Below are 23,201 nucleotides of genomic sequence, written 5' to 3'. Positions count from 1 at the left end.
TAGGTCAGTCAAATCCTGAATACGTCACCTTCTTAATTACAGCCTTTAATCTGCTTTAAGACTAGAGAATACTGGTCGTTAAATGATCTCTATGTTGAATTGAGTATCTGACTGGAAACTTCAAAGTGCAATTGAAGAAAAATTATGCAATAAATTAAAAGTAACATTGTAATTTTTCTGTGGTTCCAAGCCTGCAAGAGACCAGCTTTTGTCTGTGAGCACACTCGTTAATAGCAGGGAACTACAGCACATATGTGCAGACCTTTGCATGGTCACAAAATATTTTACTGAATATCTATGCATTAATTCTGTACGTGCACAGAGACTTCTGCAAATAGGAGAGTGGAGGGGAGAGGAAGGAGTGGAATATGAAAATCTCTTTTAAAGTGTTGATAATAAGTCTCAAAGCTTTTTTTGAAAATATTGTTTTCACTTTTTCTGGTTTTATGTTTATAGATTTCTTGAGTAGGTGTATTTGTTCTGCAGTGTCACCAGCCAGCCCCAAAGAATCATTCCACATTCAGCCAAAGCTGCTTTCTCTGATGCCAGCCTTGGGAACAAGCTCAGAAGATTGTTCACAATGCCATCTATAAGAGCTCCCTGCTGTGCTGACAGACGTGTACCTTACAGAAATACTCTATCTAGTCTTTATAAAAGGATGTCACCTTTCCAAAATCTTAAGCAAGCTGCTACATGATGCCAGCTGAAACAATTAAACACCTGCTCTGTAAAGCCAACATCCGTTAGAAGGCATTTGAAAGTTACTACCCTGCTCCAGAACTCACCAATGCATAGAGACTCTCTGCAAACCCTCAGGTTGTCTGATCTTGGAAGCTTTTAGATACTGCTGTTCAACTTTTTGAATCAAAAGACAGTGCTATGTTACAAGATGGTACAAATCTGAGGGTATCTAACATCAGCTATTCTCAGTGAAAAGGGTTAAAAAGTATCTTTATGGATCCCAACTGCTCTTCACATAGGAACATCAGACAAGAAAACTCATAAAAACAAGCAATTAGACCCCTTTTCAATATACCTGTTGTAGTGCAAATCTTCCTCCAAGGGGAAAACCTGTAAGCTTTCAAATATTTGGACTATCAACTCTGCTATTTTCAGTAAAGGAGCCAAGAGGGTATCTACTCATGAAAATAAGCAGTCACTTATTCAGATAATTAAAGCTACTAATCTCTCCTAAATATGGAGTTTCAAAAACCCAATGCTTTGTTCTATTGGTCTCTCCAAGTATTGTTTGGCCTCCATTTTTTTTCTTCCTGAGAAGAGTCTATGAAGAATTGACATCTAGTTTCTGCCTGGGTGTCACCTGCATCCTTTGCATTTGAGCTTGGCAGTCCTTGTGGCACTGGGAGGCTGCCTACTCATGGCAATGAAATGCTATATTTCGGTGTTTGCAGTATTTGATCTGCCAATGGCTTTTGAGATTAGACCACTAAGTGCTCTCAATGTGCTCTCCCTCGTCAGTGCTGCTTTAGCTTTAGATCTTTGACATGGGATGAATGTTTGTTGACCTGTTGGACTCAAAAGGTTGTGATCGACGGTGTGAAGTCCATCTGGAGGCCAATACTAGTGGTGTACAGGGAATCATTGGGCCAGTAATGTTTAACATGGTCATTAGTGACCAGGGTGGGTGAGCAGAGTGTAGCCTCAGCAAATTTGCAAAATAAATAAAACTGGGAGGAGCGTTTGACACACTCTATGGTTGTGCGGCCATCCAGAGGGACTTTGACAGGCTGGAGAAATAGGCCAACAGGAACGTAGAGAAATTCAACTAAGGGAAATGCAGTTCTGCACATGGTAGGGAATAACTCCATGTATCAGTACAGACTGGACACAGTTGGCTGGAAAATGACTTTGTAGAAAAAGACCTGGAAATCCTTATATACAAAAAGTGGAATGTGAGCCAGCAGAGTGCCCTTGTGATAAATGAGGCCAACACAATCTGGAGTTGCATTAGAAGGAGCATTGCCAGCAGGTCAAGGGGAGGTGGTCCTTCCCCTCTGCTCAGGTGTGCAGTGAGGATGCATCACCAGTGGATCCAGTTATGGGTCCACAACTGGGTCCACTTCTGAGGTTTGCAGGACAAGAACATGTGCGTACTGGAGCAAGTCAAGCAAAGGGCCATGAAAATGGTTAAGGATTTGGAGCATCTCTCATATGAGGAAAGACTGAGAGAGCTGGGACTGTTTATCCCAGAGGAGGCTCTGGAAGATCCTATGAATGTGTATAAATACATGATAGAGAGGAGTAAATAGTCATCATACACAACAGCAGATGTTCTGATTGCTTTGATTTCTGTGATTTGTATGGATGTGATTCAAATAGTGCAGACTGACCTGGATTGTGATAATTTTCTTGTAATTGGCATATCTTTTAATTGGTCCCTTATATTTTAAAGTTTTGTTTGTGGAATCAATGTGCAAATTGAAATATATGCAAAGATATTTATGTGATTGATGATTGCCATAGCATTTATAGGCTTAAAATTCATAAAGTGGGCAATAAACACAGGAGATTGACAGTCTTTCATTGAAACCATTCAGAAAAAGGGGAAGGGAAAAAAGACTTTTGCCTTGTGTGTGTAGTGCCTTTTATTGCACTAATGTGAAATGATTCGATGTGATGGACAGCAGTTTATCAAAACAAAATCTCATTAAAGTCTGTCTGCACTTTGCCCTAACTCTCCTTTGTATAATAAGATCGTGAAGCTGTCTGTGACCAGTCAGTAACCTGTGGTAACCTGTAGTGTGCGTACATTTATGGGTGATGAATAAAACCATTGTTATCACCCTTAAATTTTGGCATCAGTATTGTGCTAATAACAGTTGGAAGTTTTTGCTTTATCAGCAGCAATGATTGGCAAATAATCAGCTGTTTTGTAATGGGAAGCTTAAAATAGCAGCCGAAGACATTTGAGTTAAGCTCCATGGAAAAAGACACTGCTGCATTTATGATGATACCATTTTTGTTGTGTAAGGATGACATGATTGTTGTTTTAGCTTTTTAGACATACAATGTAATTAAGAATAATCAGTTTTCCCACACATTCCACAAAGCCACTGAAGCCCAAATGCTAATAACCAGGCCCTTAAATTTTGAGTGACTTCTGCTGCTGCGTGGACAGCCCACGGTTGCAGATGTATGTCTCAGAGTAGTATGCGGCTATTGTGTGACTGCACTCTTTTTACAGAGATGCGAGTCTCAAAAGAACTTGCTGATAAATAGCGAACTGTTTAAGATTTGACCATATCGCCAGTTTAGATAGATTTTGAAGTGTGGAGGAAGGGAATCTGTATATAAGTGCACATGACATGCACTGTGGTGTTTGCAGTCTGTAACAGACATTCAGACTACAAGTTTAAAAGACTGTGTAAAAGAATTTGTAATTTGTGTTTACTGGAAGTAGTAGGTGGTCGTACCACTAAAAAACTATATTGTGTTAGATACACACACAGATATGTGTAGTATTTGCCCCATAATTTGTGTGAAATGTGTGTGGCTGCTTTTAAAGTTCAGAACATCAGCGAAGACATCAGGATTTGGGCAGGGAGGTTCAGGAAACAGATCTTGCCTGTAAGTAAAGGTAATAAGATTATACTGACAGCTTTAGTTCATAACTATTCCTACTAAAAGCCATTTATTCTGAAAAAAAAAGTTTCTTAAATATTGCTAGACTTTATAACATGTATATTTATAACAATTTTCACAACTTTCTTGACTGTTTTAGACAAAAATCTGCATGAATAGATCTATCTAAAAATGTTTATACATTTACATACTTTTCTGTATTCTTTTTCCCAACTGTTTCTGTGCTCATTGCTTTCATCAGTGTGAGTATGCAGTACCTATATATTATGCATGCTTCTAGACTTTTATTGTATTGGGGCCAAATGAGACTTTTTACTTTTTGCTTGCTTGAGACTAAATGTTTGCTGAATTTCATCTTTGTTTGCTAAGAGTCTTAGACTCAAGTGCTTAATTAAATGTCTGAAAAATAAATTCATAAATTTTATCAGACTAATACTATTTGTCAGAAATGAAGCATAGAGGGAGCAAACAAATGATACTGTAAATGTGATATACAGTTCCTTGCACTTCAATGGACATAATTTTCCACATACAGTTTTAAAGCTTTGACTGCGCCAGGTGGTTAATGTTATAAAAGTTTTCAAGCTAGAATAGCATATTTGTGATGGAGAATAAGCCACACTGGTGTGAGAAGACTTTATTATTAAATGTTCCCATACCAGAGCTTTTGTTTGTGTGTTATTTTACAAAAAATTATACTAAGAATTCACAGCTTTAGATCAGGCCATTATAACTGACGAGAAAATTGATTTCTGATAATGCAAGATGCGTTACGTTCTCTGTGAGAAACTAGCACAAGGCCTTGTCCCCATTTGTGCATGAACCTGTGCATTGAATTCAAATTAAAAGTGAAAGAGTATTTCCCAAGTGCTAATGACAACTGTGGTAGTAATAAAGGAGAGATGTGGAAGAAAGGGGAATCTATTTGCATTATCCATTTTTGGAAGATGCCCTGATGCAGTGGTAAAAATCTAGGATGATGCCAATTACAGATTTTCTTCATTCCTGTGAAAATCTAAGTGGAGACGATTTCAACATGAAGTGTGCCAGTAAGGGTACTGTAATGAAGTCAAAACAAAAAAATACTCCTCAAAGCTGGGAAAAAAGTTCGGTTTTCTCTAGGACCTTGGTCTTGAGACCACTGACTAAGGAGATAGCTTAACTTCCAGCTGAAGAGCTGGAAAGATGCAGCCCATCCCTTTCATTCCCATGCAAGTGCCTAACTTGTCATTGCTATTTGGCAATTTTTTTTTTTTGCCCTAGCATTGCTCAGATTACCCTGTAGCCTTGTGGCTGGCACATTCAATGAGTATCTGTGAGACTCAGTGCAGCTGTCTGCTCTCAGTCAGGCTGAGAGGGAAGCTGAATAGATAACTCATAACAAGTAAGTGTCATTCTGGGAAATCGTCCTCAGTCCCTATGAGTGTGGGTCACATTTGCAAAGTTTCTGGTTGCCTCAAGCTGTATTTTCAGCAAAAAACTATGAACTAAGATAATTTCTCAACTCCAAAAACAATAAATAAAATCAAAAGGGCTACTTCCCCTTTTAAATTGAATTTTCCTCCTTGTGGATGACTGTGAGCCACTTTTGTAGAACTAGAGAGAGAGTTTGAATGGAAATGTTTATTTAAGGAAAGCATTTGAAAATTATTTACAAAGTTTTATCCTAATAGCTGTACTAATATTTTATACTTCCGTCACAACTTATCACCTCTCTTTGTTCTTTTAGGCTTTTAAGACCAAGGATGGCTACATTGTGGTGGGAGCTGGAAACGATCAGCAGTTTGTCACTGTGTGCAAGGTAATGGTGTATTAGGCTGACAATACAAAAACGTGTGACAGTTTCTGTGCTGTGTAGGGAAATAGAGACTGCTTCTTAGTGTTGTTCCCCTCCGTCCCCCGCCCCCACCCCCCCTTTTTTTTTAATGAAAGTAAGTAGCAACTATAAATTCTAACTCTGTGCTTCTAGCTGGTAGTTTAGGGCACTGATGCAATTCTGTGATTTGCCTGTGTATTAAGAACACCCTAACTCCAAAATTTGTGTGTGCTGAATCCCCTTCAAAGCACCTGCACAGCTAATTTGCCAAAACATGAACCAGCTAACAACCTCCTATATATAAAATGATGAATGTCATGAAAATCACACCAGTGTCTTTTTCAGGAAGAAATGTGACACTATTTCTCCATAAAACACATAGTGTAGGCACAGTTATTAACATACCCAAGTTAGGAGATGGATAGTTCTTGTATCACCTTAATCAGTAGCCGAGCATGCAGTCCCTTTTCAAACTATTATGTACTGGTCTGTGCTCACAGAGAAACTTGTGGATTTCTTGGAAAAGAAGTATTACAGGGCTGTGGGCTGACACGGCAGCGGTGCAGATATGACATCGGAGAAGAAAGCTTCAGCAAAAATATGCAATCTTCCTTATTTTGGATTGAAGAAACATGATTCTCTGGCAATTCTGTTTTTACAGAGGGTAGCTTGAAAAGTTTTAAAATAGTTTTGGATTTTTCACATACTGTTTTCCTGTGGTTTCAAGACCTGGAATTGCTTTTCCCTGGACAGTGAATATATTTAAAAAAAAAAAGAAGTATTGATTGAAGGTGAAAAAAAATCAACATTCCAAACAAAAGATCCAATTAACATGTAGGATGGCACAAGAGAAGTTTTTCAGATAGTATTGGACAGCTTTTTTAAAATTAGTTCTACCTTTTACCTGCCATTGTTTTTATTTATTTATTTATTTATTTATTTTAGTTTTTTTCCTCTTGGACTTGGGATATTTAGCCTGTACTATTCATACTCTGAAGAGCTGTCAGCCTCAGGAAATTGAGCATTATTTTCTTCCATTTGTTCATATCAGCCATTTCACATCTCCATGGTTGTTCATGACTAATAACTGGAATATGTAGTAAGAAGATAGTGCAGTTATGATTGTCTGAAACTCTCTTCTCTCCTAGTGTGTTTTGGGCTACATATGCCAACCTAGCTCTCTGAAGGAGTCTGCTTCCATTTGCTCAGATTGGCTCTCACAGTAAGAAGCAAGTTAACTTCTTCAGATTTTTCTCAGTGGGTTTTCATCATACAAATGTTGAACCACTATAGTGTGGTCATTATATTAACATGAATGAAGACTAATGGACTAATGACTGAATAAGTATCTACCTGCCACATCTGTGTTTTTTCAAGGACTCATTGTCCCATAAAGGTAATCTTCCCAGAAGGTCCCAGGACATTGCTGTGAATGTCTTCTTTGTGTTTTGTCACCTGAAGAATTATGCATCAAGTGCTGGTCATTCTGCCATCCTCGAGTAAGGCACAACTGAAAGTCTGGCTCAGTAGATTCTGGCACTATAGTGTGAGCTAGAAGGCACTGAAAATTCAGACCATGCTTTCACCTCTCTTTAGGGTGCTGCTGTGAGACTTATGGTGGGACTTGCTGCTACGTAATCCCTTTGTGATCAGTAATGAGCAAGTGGTACCCCAGAAGATGGGGCAACATGTCAATGATTTGTGTTACTACAGAATCTGAAGAGCCTGAAGTTAAGTGAGATGAATATTGGCCTTAGTCTACAGGCTGCTGGTTCTTTGTTTCATCCTTGTAATGATGTTTAGGTATTTCTAGAATTGAAAGTAGGAGGCACAAAGCATGAAAAAATTGTGATTGCTTGCTTGTCAAAGAGAGTAAAAGACCAGAAAATTTAGTTCAAGTTTTGGGTAAGGGCCAGATTTTTCTATAAACCAGTTATCTTATTTGAGAGGTGGGAGGTGGGGTGGGGGTGGGGGTGGCTCTGTATGTTAGAGAGCATTTTGACGGTTTCAGCTGAACAGCAGCGATGACAGTGTTGAGTGGTTATGTGTAACAATCAGGGAAGGCCAATGAGGCAGATGTCATGGTGGGAGTCTATTATGGACTGTCCAATCAGGATGAAGAGGCAGACAAAATGTTCTAAAAGCAGCTGGGAGAAGTCTCACAATTGCTAGCCCTTGTTCTGGTGGGAGACTTCAATTTACCACATTTATGCTGGAAATACAAGATAGCAGAGAGGAAACAGCCTAGGAGGTTCACAGAGTGTCGGGAAGATAACTTCCTGACACAGCTGGTGAGTGAGCCAACTAGGGACAGCACCCCACTGGCCCTTTTGCTTGCAAACAGAGAAGGATTTGTGGGTGATGTGAACGTTGGAGGCCATCTTGGGCATAGTGATGAATTAATAGAGTTTTTGATTCTTAGAAAAGTAAGGAGAGGGGTTAGCAGAACTGCCATCCTGGACTTCCGGAGGGCAGACGGGCCTGTTTAGGAGACTGGTTGGTGGAGTGCCTTGGGAGGCAGTCCTGAAGGGCAAAGGAATGCAGGAAAGATGGGCGCTCTTCGAGACAAAAATCTTAAAGGCACAGCAGCAGGCCATCCCCATGTGCTGAAAGATGAGCTGGCATGAAAGAAGACTAGCCTGCCTGACCAGAGAGCTGTGGCTAGAGCTCACAAAGAAAAAGAGGGTTTATGACCTTTGGAAGAAGGGCTGGGCCACTCTGGAGGACTATAAAGATGTTGTGCAGCTGTGCAGGGAGAAAACTAGAAGGGCCAAGGCCCAACTGGAGCTCAATTTGGCTACTGCTATTAAAGACAATAAAAAGATGTTTTTATAAATACATAAACAAGAAAAGGAGGACTAAGGAAAATCTTCATCCGTCATTGGATGTGGGGGGAAACATAGTGACAAAGGATGAGGAAAAGGCTGAGGTACTTAATGCCTTCTTTGCCTCTGCCTGCAGTTGCAGGCAACTGCAAGAGCAGTTGTTCTCAGTACCCAGCCCCCTGAACTGGTAGATAGGGATGAGGAGCAGAGTGAAGCCCTCATAATCCACAAGGAAGTGTTTAGCAACCTGTTACACCACTTAGGCGTACACAAGTCTATGGGGCCAGATGGGATCCACCTGAGGGTACTGAAGAACTTGGTGGAAGTGCTTGCCAAGCTGCTTTCCATCATTTATCAGCAGTCCTGGCTATCCAGGAAGGTCCCAGTTGACAGGAGGCTGGCAAATATGACACCCGTCTACAAAAAAGGTTGGAAGGAGGACCTGGGGAACTACAGGCCTGTCAGTCTGACTTCAGCACCTCAGAAGCTTATGGAACAGATTATCTTGATTGCCATCATATAGCATCTACAGGACAACTAGCTGATCAGGCCCAGTCAGAATGCCCTTATGAAAGGCAGGTCCTGCTTGACGAACCTGCTCTCCTTCTATGACAAGATGATGTGCTCAGTGAATGAGGGAAAGGCTGTGGATGTGGTCCACCTAGACTTCAGTAAAGCTTTTGACGCTGTTTCTCACAGCAGTTTCCTGAAGAAACTAGCTGCTCATGGCTTGGACTGGTGTATGCTTTGTTGGGATAAAAACTGGCTGGGTGGCCGGGTGCAAAGAGTCGTTGGAGGCCAGTCACAAGTGGTGTCTGCCAGGCCTCAGTACTGGGGCCAGTTCTTTTCAACATCTTTATCAATGATCTGGATGAGGGGATCTGCACCCTTAGTAAGTTTGCAGATAACACCAATTTAGGTGTGTCCTGGTTTCAGTTAGGACAGAGTTAATTTTCCTCCTAGTAGCTGGTAGGGTGCTATGTTTTGGATTAGAAGAGCGCTGATAACATGCTGATGTTTTAATTGTTGCAGAGCAGTGCTTACACCAAGCCAAGGACTTTTCAGCTTCTCGCTCTGTCCTGCCAGCGGGCAGGCTGGGGGTGCAGCAGGAGCTGGGAGGGGACAGACCCAGGACAGCTGACCCAAACTGGCCAAAGGGGTATTCCATACCATCTGGCGTCATGCTAAACAATATATAGGGGTGGCTAGCTGGGGTGGGGGGGCCAGCTGCTCAGGGATAGGCTGGGCATCGGTCAGCAGGTGGTGAGCAATTGAATTGTGCATCACTTGTTTCGTACACATTATTATTATTAATACTATTATCACTATTATTATTATTATTATTGTTATTATTATTTTCCTGTCTTAATAAACTGTCTTTATCTCAACTCACAGGCTTCACTTTCCCGTTTCTCTCCCCCATCCCAGAGAGGGAGGGGGGAGGGTGAGCGAACGGCTGTGTGGTGTTTAGCTGCCAGCCGGGCTAAACCACAACGAGGTGTGAGTATTGATCTGCTTGAGGGTAGGAGGATTCTCCAGAGGAATCTGGATAGGCTGGACCGATGGGCTGAGGCCAACTGCATGAGGTTCAACAAGACTAAGCGCCTAAGTGTCATTTAGGGCACAACAACCCCATGTAATGCTGCAGTCTGGGGGAAGAGTGGCTGGAAAGGGACCTGGGGGTATTGGTGGATAGCTGGTTGAATATTAGCCAGCAGTGTGCACAGGTGGCCAAGAAGGCCAACAGCATCCTGGCTTGTATGAGAAATAGCATGAACATTCTATTTTGCCCTTATCAAAATATTGTAGATATTGATTTAGACTGTTAAAGTGTCCAGAGATTGAGGAATGTGGAATTCAGTGGAATGCTGTGGAAACCGTTAGAGGTATGTTCTGTGTTAAGGTGAAGGCGATTTGGAGCTTAAAAGACACTGAAGGGGGAGAGCCAATAAAGGAAAAGGACTTTCTTACAGGAAGGCCCTCAACACTCTAGTGAACCTTTAGTAAATACAGAGGACGCTAATTCAAACATTGGGATCGCTATTAGAGAACCTTTCTGAGATGAGCTGGTGCTAAAAATACAGAATGTATGGAAGCCATTGCCCTGCAGACACGCACTCAAGAGATGTAACAGCTGGCTTAGGCTGTAAACAATTGCAAACATTCTGCTTCAACTGTATCTTTTTAGAGAAGCAATTAGCAAGCAAGAAAGAAAAAAATGAAATAATTTCAGAATCAGTGAAAACGAACTATAGCTTGTTTGGGGACTGATAATTGCTGAAAAACTTCATAACACTGCTGGTTGAAGTGCATTTCATAGTTATCAAGAGTTACTAAAGCACATCCCGATGTGTGGCTGCTTCAGTCTAAATAGGAATACTGAGCAAGAGTCTTCAGAAGACTGCTTTTGTGTGCAAACAATTTTGCTAGAAGTGGGGGAAAGAACTCAGAGACTGTAAACTCTGTGTTTCTTAGATCTGTACTGTAGAGACCAACTGTATATCAGGTAAGCTTGAAGGAGAAATGGTAAAGAGCAGTTTAATTCCAGCTGGTCAGAATGAAATAAAGAAAATAACATTGGCAGCATGATACAGAAAGATGAATGACACATTGATGAATAACTTCTCAAATGTGTATTTGTTAAACACAAAAAATTGAGAAGAACATATATAGACAAAGAGTTTTCTACCAGATCTATATTAAGTTAAAGATGAAGTCATTAACGTTAAAACAGTATACTAAGCAACTCAATATGATCATTTTTCATATAATTTATCAAATGAAACCATAGTTTTCTTATGAATTTCTCAGTTGTTTATGCTCTCATAAATAAGTATTCACTATCATTTACTTTGAACAACCTTGCATTTTTTTTTTTTTCCTAAAGCAGTGATTTTTAATGCCAAAAATAACAGTATCAAAAGGAGGAAATAATTTTAATGGAGTGCCAATATTATTGTTAAACTTTCAGGCAGGAAAAGAAGAAAATTTTCTAAAGCCAGATTATGATATGTTACAATTTTCATAAACTAGATTGTGTGAACATAGATGGAAAAGAAAATATGCAGTGAATTCAGTGTTAATGGAAGATGTTAGAAAGCTGTTTTACCTCACAGATAAAAATCTGCAGAAAATTTATGTAATATGATCATTGTTCTAAAATAACTTCATTGGTACTTTGGTTTCCACGCTCAGTTTTGTCACTCTGGGTGACAAACAGGTCAAGGGTGACTATCTGATTTGAATATCTCTAAGTATCTGTTGAAAGAATATCTGTTTTGCTCATGGTTTTAACTCTTCAACAGCTATTCACTTGAGAGTGAAGCTATATCCTTATTCAGTCCAGCAAAGTCATTAAAGTATAGTGTCTTTGGTCTGAACCAGTCTCAGAGGTATTAGTAGAATTTTAAGTTTGAAGCAAGTTCCAAAGCGATTGACACCAATCTGTGTATCACTTATATGTGGTAGTACATAGACATATGAATTCAAGGAGTGACTGGACATGCTAATAAAACAAGAATCTATTGAGGACCACTAAATACATGACAGTCTCTTTTTTTGTAAACTTCTTTTCGTCCTTCCTCAGTAGCAGATGTTACTGGGATATTTTTTATTAAATTTGAAAAGAACAACCCATTCTGTTTATTTATGTTCTATGTAAGTACATTATAGCATGAACAGATAAGTTATATAGTAAATATTGATTGTCCACACAACTACGCTGTCTCATATATGCCTCTACAAAATTCTAACACTTGTTCTCCACATTTAATTCTCTTTATAATATAATTTATATTGTCTTTGCAGGAGGGTCATACTTTTAATATGCCAGGTAGGAGTTACATGTAGAAGATATGCTTCTACTTTCTTGGAGGTTAAACCACCAATTTTCTTTATAAGATATTTTTGAAGAAATCATAACGAAAAACTATGACATTTCAATAGAAAATACATTTTATTTTTTATTTCACCATTTTTGAAAAGATTACTGAAATCAAAAGAAACAGTCTTAGACATATCTTTTCTCAGTCTAGCATATGAAGTACAGTCACATTTCTTTTTCCGTGATTTATAACTCAGTGAAGGAGAATCCCACAGATCTCTCCAACCTCAAAGTAATAACTTAAAAAACGTTTTAGTGTTCTACAGTATAATAACAAGAGTTTCTCCTAGTTAATAATCAAAGCTATTGACTAAGATTTGGATCTTGTTTAATTTCTCTTTTTTCTGTGCTTGTGTAACTGAATAGGAGGCATTGTCTTTTCATAACTTCCTAATCTATATAAGATTAAGGAGAAGTAGTGACTTTTGGAAAGCTATCTTAAATCCTTAATGAATTTCCTTTACCTTATAAATGTCTCATGCCAAGCACATGTCTTACTCAGCTTTATTTTTACTTAGATCCTGAATCTGCCTGAAGTTAGTAAGGATTCCAGATACAAAACTAATACACTCAGAGTCCAGAACAGAAAAGAACTTATTGACATATTGTCAACTCGGTAAGTTCATTAAAAGCAAAGAAATGATATTTAATCTGTTAATGCAAACAGTTATGTATAAGGAACACTCATTATGTAAAAATTTTACTGTAATCTTTTGAGAGATTTTTTTTAAAGAAAGAATTGAGCTTACTTACTGATATTAACTGTGTCTTTTGCATACATACTATAATGTGGGCTACCAAGAAGCCAAACTATAGTTCTAGGTTTTCAGAAATCATTTAAACTTATTTTTAAACATTTTAACTTAATTCATTAACTTGAATTTTAGTGAAACAACTAGTGCTTTTTGCTTTTCTGGACAAATATCACCGCTGGTAATGAAATTCTTGGACATTACTTTTGCTGTGAAAGGGATTTTAAAGCTTTCACTAAGAATTTGTGTACCCAAGGGAGTTCCACTTGACTCTACCCTCACTGTTGGTTCTGTATTGCAGTACTCTGTGCCCCAAATCCTCCCTGGGTGAATTCTTTTGAAATAAAAAGGATGTGTACTTACTGTTCTACAGGAGAATCATCCTATTAAGTACTTGATTAAAAAAATATATAAGATAAAGCTCAGGAATCTTTTAACTGAGAGATTAAAATAGTTTAATTGTTTTCTGCATTATGTTTGAGAAGGCCTTAGTTCTGTGGAGTTCTCTTTGATAAAGAGGAAGGTATATTTCTACAATATAAGAAAAAAACTAATCTGTAAAGCTATTGGAAGGTAGTTTCAGAAACACTTTGCATTTTGGGTTAAGAGCATTAGAAGCAGTATATCTGTCATTGTCAATAATTCAAGAAAAGTCACACTATCATATTGACACTTGGCCTGTATGAGTCTTTATTAACAAATGTGTAACAATTTTCATTCAGACACTATTTTTTTTTAAAGAAGCGTTAAGCCAGATGCCTTGCCTTTTCATTTCATTTGAGAAAAGTTTCAATAGCACACCTTTTCCCCTCAAGCCAACCCTACACATTTTTTGGATAATGAGAACCAGAATAATCTTGCATTTAAGACTGCAAAGACAGTAATTTTTCCTCTTCTTGTTTAGTTGCACTTTTATCTCTCTGTTACCTGTCCATTTTCAGGTATCTTGCCCCTGTTGAAAACCAGAAGTACCAAGTGACTTTGCATTTTTAAATAATTTTGATACAACTGTCCATAATGAACTTTTACAACTTTTAGGCGTTGGAATAGGCTGCCCACGGAAGTGGTTGAGTCACCATCCCTGGAGGTCTTTAAGAGATGTTTAGATGTTGAGCTTAGTGATGTGGTTTAGTGGAGGACTTGTTAGGGTTAGGTCAGAGGTTGGACTGGGTGATCTTGGAGGTCTCTTCCAACCTAGACGATTCTGTGATTCTGTGATTGTCTTTTACTTGCCTTCCTATTAGAAATGCAGTGTGATAACAGATGAATCCACTCTTCCTACATTTTTTAAGCCCTTGAAAGGGAATAGGTATCTTTTGATCTACTTTTTAGCTCTTACTTTCTTGACACTTACTCTTAGTTTCAAAGTTGATTCGTTTGGAGTTCATTTCACTTAATATGGTATTTATCTGATGTACTCTGGAACCTTATCGAAGTGCTGTTTTGCCATCCACAGATAATTACCTAATGATGTGGTTGATTCTGAATGCAGGTTTTTATTTTATTTTATTTTATTTTATTTTATTTTATTTTATTTTATTTATTATTTTTTATAGACAATATCTGAATAAGAAGCTAAAGTTCACGGAAGAGTTGTTCTGTGACTAAATTGCCAGATTTGTTTTTATATCTGTAGCTATTAGTTCATCAGATTACATCATTGCTCTGTCAATTACTGCTTTATATCTTTTTTTGTCAGTTTATGTTCTGTTTTATTAGCACCATTTAGGCTGCGTTTCTGTGTAATTTATATGCAAGTACAGATGTGGCTGTACACACATTTTTGGAGTAGACACTTCCAATAGTATTATGTTATGTCATATTACTGTGAATTCATCTGGCATTCAGTTTTGAAACACTGACTTTAGCAAACACCTTTGGCACTCAAATGGAGGTTGAATATGTTTCCACACGCATTCCATGGTAACTTTCCTTTTATTCACTAACTCAGTTGTTTGTAAAATTACATGTAGTTCATTTTGGATGTTACTTAGAGAATTAAATGAATAGTTTGTCAGTGCTGAAAAATGTCAGCCCTTGAGAAATGAAAGGAAATGACAAAATAGTAATGGCATAATTTCACTGAAAAATACCTTAATTAAATCACCAATTGCTTGATAGCATTGCAGCTTCCAAAACATGGAATATATAAACGTAAGGTGCATTAGTTGGGAAGAAACACCTGCATTCACCTCACATTCAGTTACTATATCTACACTACTATCCACCTCATGATGAATTTATGGTGACAATAACTGGAACAGCTTAAAAGAGTTATGATTGTCATAGCAGTGAGTTCTATTACAACCACTTTTGTTGAAACGAGCACCTCCTTTGTGTTCTGGAAAGTGAAAAGGAACATGAAAGTCTTTTAAGGATTTAGGTATGCTATTCATTCACATATAATTTTGGTGCTGTGACAGGCAGGTTGCCTCTGACCCGAGGCAAAGCAGCTTTTTCCAGTAACATTGCAATGGAAAAATGAGCAATCTTGTTTGCTGTGCCAGGCTGAGCAGTAAAAAGGAGGTAAAATTTGCATGTATATATAGGAATCTGGTCATCTGTATGGCAGAAATGTGGTACTCTTTGCTGTTGCTTGCATATATTACTGCCATTGCACAGTGGGTGTATGCTTACTTTCTTTACAAGCTGATGTTCTTGTTGAGCCAAGATCCCACCAGAGCTTAGACTTGGCTTCCACTGACCTATATAACCTGTCTCCTTCCTCCTCTCTCTTTTAAACTGCTTCCAGAGGTGCGAGTTACCTTTTTGTTTCCTTTATTTCTTAATTTTCAAAATGGACTAACTGCAATTCATGTCTAGCTCCTGAACACTTAGTAAGTGTAGCAAGGAGAATTCTTGTCCTCCTCATCTAAAGGAAAAAAGATTTCCCAGGTTTTATTTAGGAATAGAAGGAGATGTTTAGACCTACTCAAAGGGTCAGAAAATCCCAGAAGTCCTGAGCATTTAATTTGCTGCATTTGTAGAGCTCAAAAATTTTAAATACATCTGAACACTGAATACCAACGAGACAGTTGATGCCTTTCATTTGCTAAAGTAAATGTTAAGCAATAGAAATTCTTTAGCCACAGTTTGATTCTGGAAGTGTGCACAAAGAAAACGTTGGTACAATCGGTCAATGTTAAGGAATGCTATTTTTTAAAAGAAGGCTGTATCTTGGGAATTCTTGGCTCAAATGACCTCTGATTTAGATCAATAATTCTACTCACCACCTGCAGTAACTGTGCCAGATTTCAAGGCAGTTAGATAAGCATGGGGATTATATAGCACTTAGAAGAAATTGACCTTTAAACAGAAGACTTTTCAGAAAGGTGTGAAATGACCTATTCATCACAGTCGGATGTCCTGAGTTGAGTAAGAATACAAGATGGAGATGAATATTATTTGAGACATAAATGTAGCTTGAAACAACAGCTCTGAGAGGTGTGAATTGCTCTATTCATTTCAGAAGGAATTTTCTCATCCTTTCTCTCCCAAGAGATCTGAAGAGGGAGGCACATCTGTCCTCAGCTCTTCACCGCAGCCTCTCCTTGCTGCCTGCTTCCATCATCTCAACTCCCTCCACAGAGCACACATAAAAGAAAGAAAGCGAGAGCAGGTAGGGGAAATAAATTCACATATCCATAAAGACAGTCAGATCTCAATAAAAGCAATTGGAAGGCTGACCACGCTAGCATGATAAGCATATTCTGAAATATCCAGCTCTCACATTGAGATAAGGAGAAGGAATTACAGAAACCAATCCCAGACATCTTGAGAGGGGGAGTGTTTTCAGTTCCCATCTTATATGGGGAAGTAAGTGCAATGCTGCAAGGAACACTGGGTAATAAGATATTTACAGGGAAGAAGAATATAGGCCTATGGGGTATTTTGTATTTGCTTTGCTACTGGTGCTGTTATTCCTTTCCCATCTCTGTTCTTCTTCCTGCTGTGCCTTTTATTTTCCTGTCCCCATCTTCCTTCTCCACTTCCTACTGCTTATTTCTTCCATTGCCCATGTTTGCACATCTACTGCATCTGCTTTACAAAAAAAAAAAAAAAAGGTGTTTCACTGCCTTCTGTATCTTCTTATTTACTTAGGTGACATTTTCCCCAAGTGACAGGAAAGCAGAATTCTGAAAAGTGAATTGCCCTTGGATGTGCTCCAAGAGTCAAATTTGAAATGACCCTACCTGGGTGGAGGTCGGGTTCAATGGCTACTACAGAGGCCCCTGAGACTCCTTGCTCATGTGAGAGCTGACAGACTACAGAGCATTTTGTTTTTTTATGTTTCCAATGGAAACCTCTGGTTTGTGAGTTAGATGTACATCCATCCAAGAGAACCAAATTTTAATTGTTGCTCCCTTCCACTTTTACCTGTGTTTCCTCTGGAAAAGAATAGTGCTAGGCACAACATGGATTATTTTGTGTATTTAGATAAATATACATATGCTAAGACATACATATGTAGCATGTGCTATAATTTGAAATGCATCTGTGCAAAAGCTGTTATAATGCCAGTTTTAAGAGAAGCTGTTTTGAGGAAGGGAGCTTAATCTGTTGACCTTCTTCCAATTACTCCAGAATTTGAACATTAATCCTACCCTGCACCTCAGTAATGCAGACACATTTTAAAACAGTGCACCTAAACGTGTAGCCCAGAGTACTCAGGGAAATTAACCTGTAAGTAGAGCAGGGTCTGTGAGGTTGTATGAGTGCAAGGGGGAAGGGGAATAGCAGGCATTCCCTCAGACTTTAAAGTGAAGCACCTAACATAATGAAGAACACAAATTCATCATGATTAGTACTCCTGCAGCTACATCTAAATGAAACCACACTGTCTAGAGAGCTAAATTATTGTAGATTTAGAAGTATTAAGGCTGGAAACAATTCAGAGTGGAACTTCTATTCCTAGCACTTATATTTTAAAAACCTTATTCTTGACTGTGCACCACAGCTGCATGTTGTGCATGTGAGTGTGAGGGGAAAAGGAATGAGCAGGAAGGAAACACTGAGGAACCTGATCCCCGGTTAATGAGACCTTGCTAAATTGTTTCCACCTAATAACAGAAGAGGAGGGAAAGCTATTGCAAAATGTTTAATTTGCCTGATGAGGAGCACTGTTAAACTTACGTTTGTTGAGTGTCTATAAACTAGTCTCTGTAAACCCCGTTCCCCACCCCCACCCTTTCTTTTACTAAACCAAGAGTGCAAGAGACTGGAGACTGCAGTCGCTGTTGATAACGTTACAGGAATGGGCGTCTGATTGCCTACTCCTTCAGCAAGACAGGTGTCTTCGGTCTGAAAGATGATTGAGTTCAGTGTAGCATAGCTGATGACGTTTAATTTCCCTAATCATATACCTCACCATTGGTACAGAGGTGGTTGAGCTACATGAGCACCAGCTGCCATGGTTTGTTTTAAAATGCTTTGTTTTAAATCATTATTAGTTTCACATTGACTTTTATGTGTTGAAACAAGAGAGATCCAAAATGTCTTAAACATCTTGTTTTCGGAGTAGGTAAGCTAATGTGTATTTTCTTGTTCTTATTTTTCTCACTATTTAGTAAGCCTCTAAGTATTTTATTACATAACTGTGAAACTTGAGATTCTTTCTGTAAAATAATTTGCTGACTTTTTTTTTTTTCTTATGCCATGCATTACTAGCTACAAGGATGCTGAAATCAAGGGATATCTTTTCATTGATTTTTCAATGAATCTTTTTATGTGATCCATATCTTTACTTCCCCTGAATAGTTAAAAGAACGACAACAAAATCTATTTAATTTCCCATTATTCTCAATGTGTTTTTACTGATGCATGTTTTTCAGTTGATTTCCACTTCCTTTGTCCTAACTACCAAAGTTGCAGTCCTTTCTCCTGTTGAGAAAAGGAGAGGAAGGCTTGGGGAAAGGAGTTAATCTATTTATCTTTTATCTATTCTAACATGTGTAGTTTAAAATCTGAATCCAAAAACAAATAGTTCTGGAACATGCTGGATTTTGCTACTCAGGAACTGGGAGAAACATATTTTATAATACAGACATATTTTCCTCTCTCTGGTATGCCATTCTTTAAAAATCATATATGGCTTTAAAACAGATTGCAAAACATCAAAATGGAACACAAATGTGCATTCATTTATATATGTATAGACCGTACATTCTACAGCACAAATCCTGCACATAAAAGTAAGGTTTATTAATGTTTCTATTCTAAATGGGTAACATTGTTTCAGGTATGCAGAAATTTAATACAATTTCCAAGGTGAATTTGTGGTACCTACATGTATCTTGACAACACTTTGTGGCCATCACTTACAATGTACTGTAAGTGACATCTTCTAAAGTAGCTGACATATTCATCAGCAAAACATGTCAGTACAATCATGTTGATCCCCAAATATTTTAACTGTATGTAGTGGTTTGCTGAGTGATTAATCTGTAACTGAGAAGAGACTAATTAGACTCTAACACAGAGATGCTTACCAATTATTGACTAAATGCTATAATATTCATTTTGAAAGCTGTAATGGTATATTTATAGTACACTAGGGGGTAATGATCTGTTTTTTGAATTTTCAAAATATTTTTTCCTATGATTTATGTTTTGTACAGTGTCTCCCACAGATGCTACTGTTAGAAACTACACAAACTATTTTACTGAGTTAATGACCTCTAGAGGGATGATTAATAGTGAAGAGAGAAAATGGTGTAGATATTTGAAAGTTAATAGACTGTTGATAGAACAAAGAATAACACAAAAAACATAATGCAAACTCCAGTCATGTTACAGAACACAAGAATGCCTGTGAACTTTGAGTGCAGAGAGGGTTTATGTGATTGACTACATGTTTAAAAACCAACAACAACAAAAAAAACCACAAACTAACAAAAAAAACACCAACAAACAAAACAGTCCAAAATAAAAACTGTCACAGAATCCTAGTTCGATTGCTGCTGTGTCTCCATTTGGTTCAAATTACTACTACAAATTAATAGCCATATGCTTCATATAGAAAAGAGCAGCATTTTGCTTCAGTAGTTCTTCTAAACATACTTTGTGTGGAATTAGATGGCTTCGTCCATTAGAGAAGTGTGAGAGGATGCACAGCACTGACTGTATGTTTCCTAGAAAACATGGAAAATGGGGCATATGTGAAGAATGCACACAGTGAATTAATGCTTGCACCATAATCCATAACGAGAAAAGGCCCCAGAAACAGAAGGACATTTTTTTGATATTGTATGCAAGATCTGTTGTGACAGCTCATAGGTGATTGCCAGTACATGTTTGACAAGAACTGATAAATTGCAGATAAGTCTTCCATCTGTGAGATGGGAAGATAACCACCTTTGCATATCTGTTTTGTGGAGCATGGCAAAGACTAACAATGTAATTATTTTCATAGTGTTCTCTGTGATTTGCTTTGTTCTGTACTCCGTGTACTTCTTTCTTCTCAACCCTCAAGTTTACCATGTGTTGTGCAGGTACAGCCTTCCCATTACCTACCTTATTTCTTGTCCTTGTGTTCAGAAATGTCATGCGTTTCTCTGCCTGCCTTGACTGATCAACCAAAAAAGATTCCTTGTTCTTTAAAAGAAACAAAGTTTACACAAATAATTAACAAGAAATTAGTACGTTATTTTATCCAAGTTGTATGTGTCAAGCAGTTGCACTTTTTTTTTAAATGTTCCATTCTCCCATTGTTAGAGCTAAGGAAATGCAGTTTTAGAAAATACAATTTAAAATTGTGGTTTTACTCAGGTGGGCGGCTGAGCTCCACCACAACCGCTTTCTCACTCCCTCTCCTCAAAGAGGAACGGGGAGAAAATACGATGAAAAGGGCTCAAGGGTTGAGATAAGGATGAGGCGATCGCGCAGTAATTATTATTGTGACGGGCAAAATGGACTCAGCATAGGGAGATAGTAAGATTTATTGCCTATTACTAACAAGCTAGAGAAGCGAGAAACAAAGGAAAGAAATCAAAAGCACCTTCCCCCCCATCCACCCTCTTCCACCTCCTCCCCCCAAGCGGTGCAGGAGAACGGGGCAATGGGGGTTATGGTCAGTCTATAGCGCTTCTTCTCTGCTGCTCCTTCTCGGTCACTCTTGTCCCCTGTGCTGTGGGGTCCCTGCCACAGGATGCAGTCCTTGCTGAACTGATCCGGCGTGGGCTGCCCACAGGCAGCACCTCTTCAAGAACTGCTCCAGATATGGGTCTGTACCACGGGGTCCATCCCTCAGGAGCGAACTGCTCCAACCTGGATCCCCCATGGGCAGCAGTTCCTGCCCGGTCACCTGCTCCTGAGTGGTCTCCTCTCCACGGGCTACAGGTCCGGCCCGGAATCTGCTCCAGCAGGGGGTCTTCCACAGGCCGCAGTCTCCATCGGTGCAGGTCCACCTGCTCCACCGTGGTCTCCTCCACGGGCTGCAGGGTGGAACCCTGCTCCACCGTGGTACCTCATGGGCTGCAGGGGGACAGCCTGCTTCACTATGGTCCTCACCACAGGCTGCAGGGGACTTCTGCTCCGGCGCCTGGAGCACCTCTTCCCCTCCTTCTTCACTGACCTTGGCGCCTGCAAGGCTCTCCCTCACTCCTGTCACTCTCCCAGCTGCTGTGTGGCGCTGTGTTTTTTTTTTTTTTTTTCCCTGTCTTAAATATGCTCTCACAGAGGCGCAAACAACATCACTTATTGGCTCGGCTCTGGTCAGCAGTGGGGCCCTTACCTAACATGGGGCAGCTTCTAGGTCCTTCTCACAGAAGCCACCCCTCTGGCCCCCTGCTACCAAAACCTTGCCACGTAAACCCACTACAAAAAGAAGATATTGTATTCATAAATCTCAGTGTTCACACATTATTATTTTATATTTAAAGGAATGCTACCAATTAAAATGAAATACAATGAAATTGGTGTATTCCCCGTCAGAGTACATACCCTTTTTTCAGGACTTTTTGGAATAAGCATGCATTCAAGTATCATACTACAGACTAATAGAGTAAAAAATAAATTCTTTTGAACTTCTAAAATACTAGTAGTAATTGTAGACAGCTAAACTACAGATTAAAAATGATTACACAGACAAATCATAGATAATTTATATGGCATTTATGTGATATCTAAAATGCTCCATCTGTTATAGATGAAAAAGGGATTCATCTGGAAATGCAGGAAGCTTTAGTTCTGCAGTGTGAATCCCAAGGTTGAGCTCTCCTGCAGCCACTCAATACCATTGAGGCTCTGTGGACAGATAAAGATTCACATGCAACTATCATGCCTCAGAACTCAGCTGCTGTACAATCTTGGATGTTATGGCCCTAGCTTAAGTTAGGAACATGGACTGTTTGTTAGCCTTGTGCGTGTTTCTGTCAGGGCTTTTATACATGTATATAAGAAAATATATTTTCCCACTGAAAGGCAGCAGATGACATTGTAAATCTTCTAGTTTACAAAAGGAAATTGTGTACCAAGTAGGGAAATATAAAAGGCAATATCAAAGCATAGAATGTTTTAAAACAAACGTTAAAGGGAGAAAGATTGTCTAGGCCTCATAAATTCCTGCTGATAGAGATTTTCATTTTCAGGAGAGAATTTCAGTCTTGTACTTCTCTTGGAAGTTTAAGTTGTCATCAATTTGCTATACTTTATATTAGTTGCCATCAATTTCCTATACTTGATATTTTGGAGCAGTGAGCATGATATCAATTGACATCCAGTAACCTAAACATCAGCACTGTGCTAGGAGGAAAGCTTATGGTATTTATTTGTATAAATGTTATTAAAATCATAGTTAGATGAGTGATACATGGAGGTTAGTAAAATAAATAAAATTTTAAGTTTGTGTAGCTGTTATCAGAAAGGTATGAACTTGGGCATTTTTTATCCGTGTCTTATCTTTTATCAGATTTTGAAGCAGTATTTCTTCTCTTAGAACTGTATAACAGATATTTCAATATGTAAACCACAACTGAATGAACAAAATAGTTGCATACTGTTGCTCTCAAAATCTGAATAATGGGCCTTTACTGACAGTGGTGATGTTCTGTTTTCTTTTTAAACAGTTTGCTTAACAATATGCTCTCAACAGCCCCTTTTTACTACAAATAAAGGTATCTATTTTACATAAGATTTGAGTCAAGATTTTTAATTTCAAGAGAAAATGATGTGTGTTTCCTTTGGGATGGTGAATGTGGGATTTTACAACTTTGAATGAATTTAAAGATTTTAGGGATTCTCTCCAACCACCAATTAAATAAATTAATAAGTAAGACTAAGACTGTTAGTTTTTTTTTTTTTAATTGTTTGTCTGTTACATAGTA

General features: G+C 38.6%; 1 protein-coding gene across 8 annotated transcripts in view; it reads left to right on the top strand.

The window, feature by feature from the left end:
• The window catches only part of SUGCT (succinyl-CoA:glutarate-CoA transferase), a 326,659-nt gene that overhangs the window by 116,395 nt on the left and 187,063 nt on the right, over positions 1 to 23,201 (top strand). For all 8 annotated transcript variants that reach the window (XM_040549158.1, XM_040549157.1, XM_040549155.1 and 5 more), the window contains 2 exons: positions 5,333 to 5,404; positions 12,646 to 12,743. In XM_040549158.1, the coding sequence (XP_040405092.1) occupies positions 5,333 to 5,404; positions 12,646 to 12,743 (170 nt within the window). The remainder of the gene's footprint in view (positions 1 to 5,332; positions 5,405 to 12,645; positions 12,744 to 23,201) is intronic.

The sequence above is a fragment of the Cygnus olor genome, chromosome 2 (genome assembly GCF_009769625.2).
Source record: "Cygnus olor isolate bCygOlo1 chromosome 2, bCygOlo1.pri.v2, whole genome shotgun sequence".
NCBI lineage: Eukaryota > Metazoa > Chordata > Aves > Anseriformes > Anatidae > Cygnus > Cygnus olor.
This window is presented reverse-complemented; position numbering and strand designations above follow the sequence as displayed.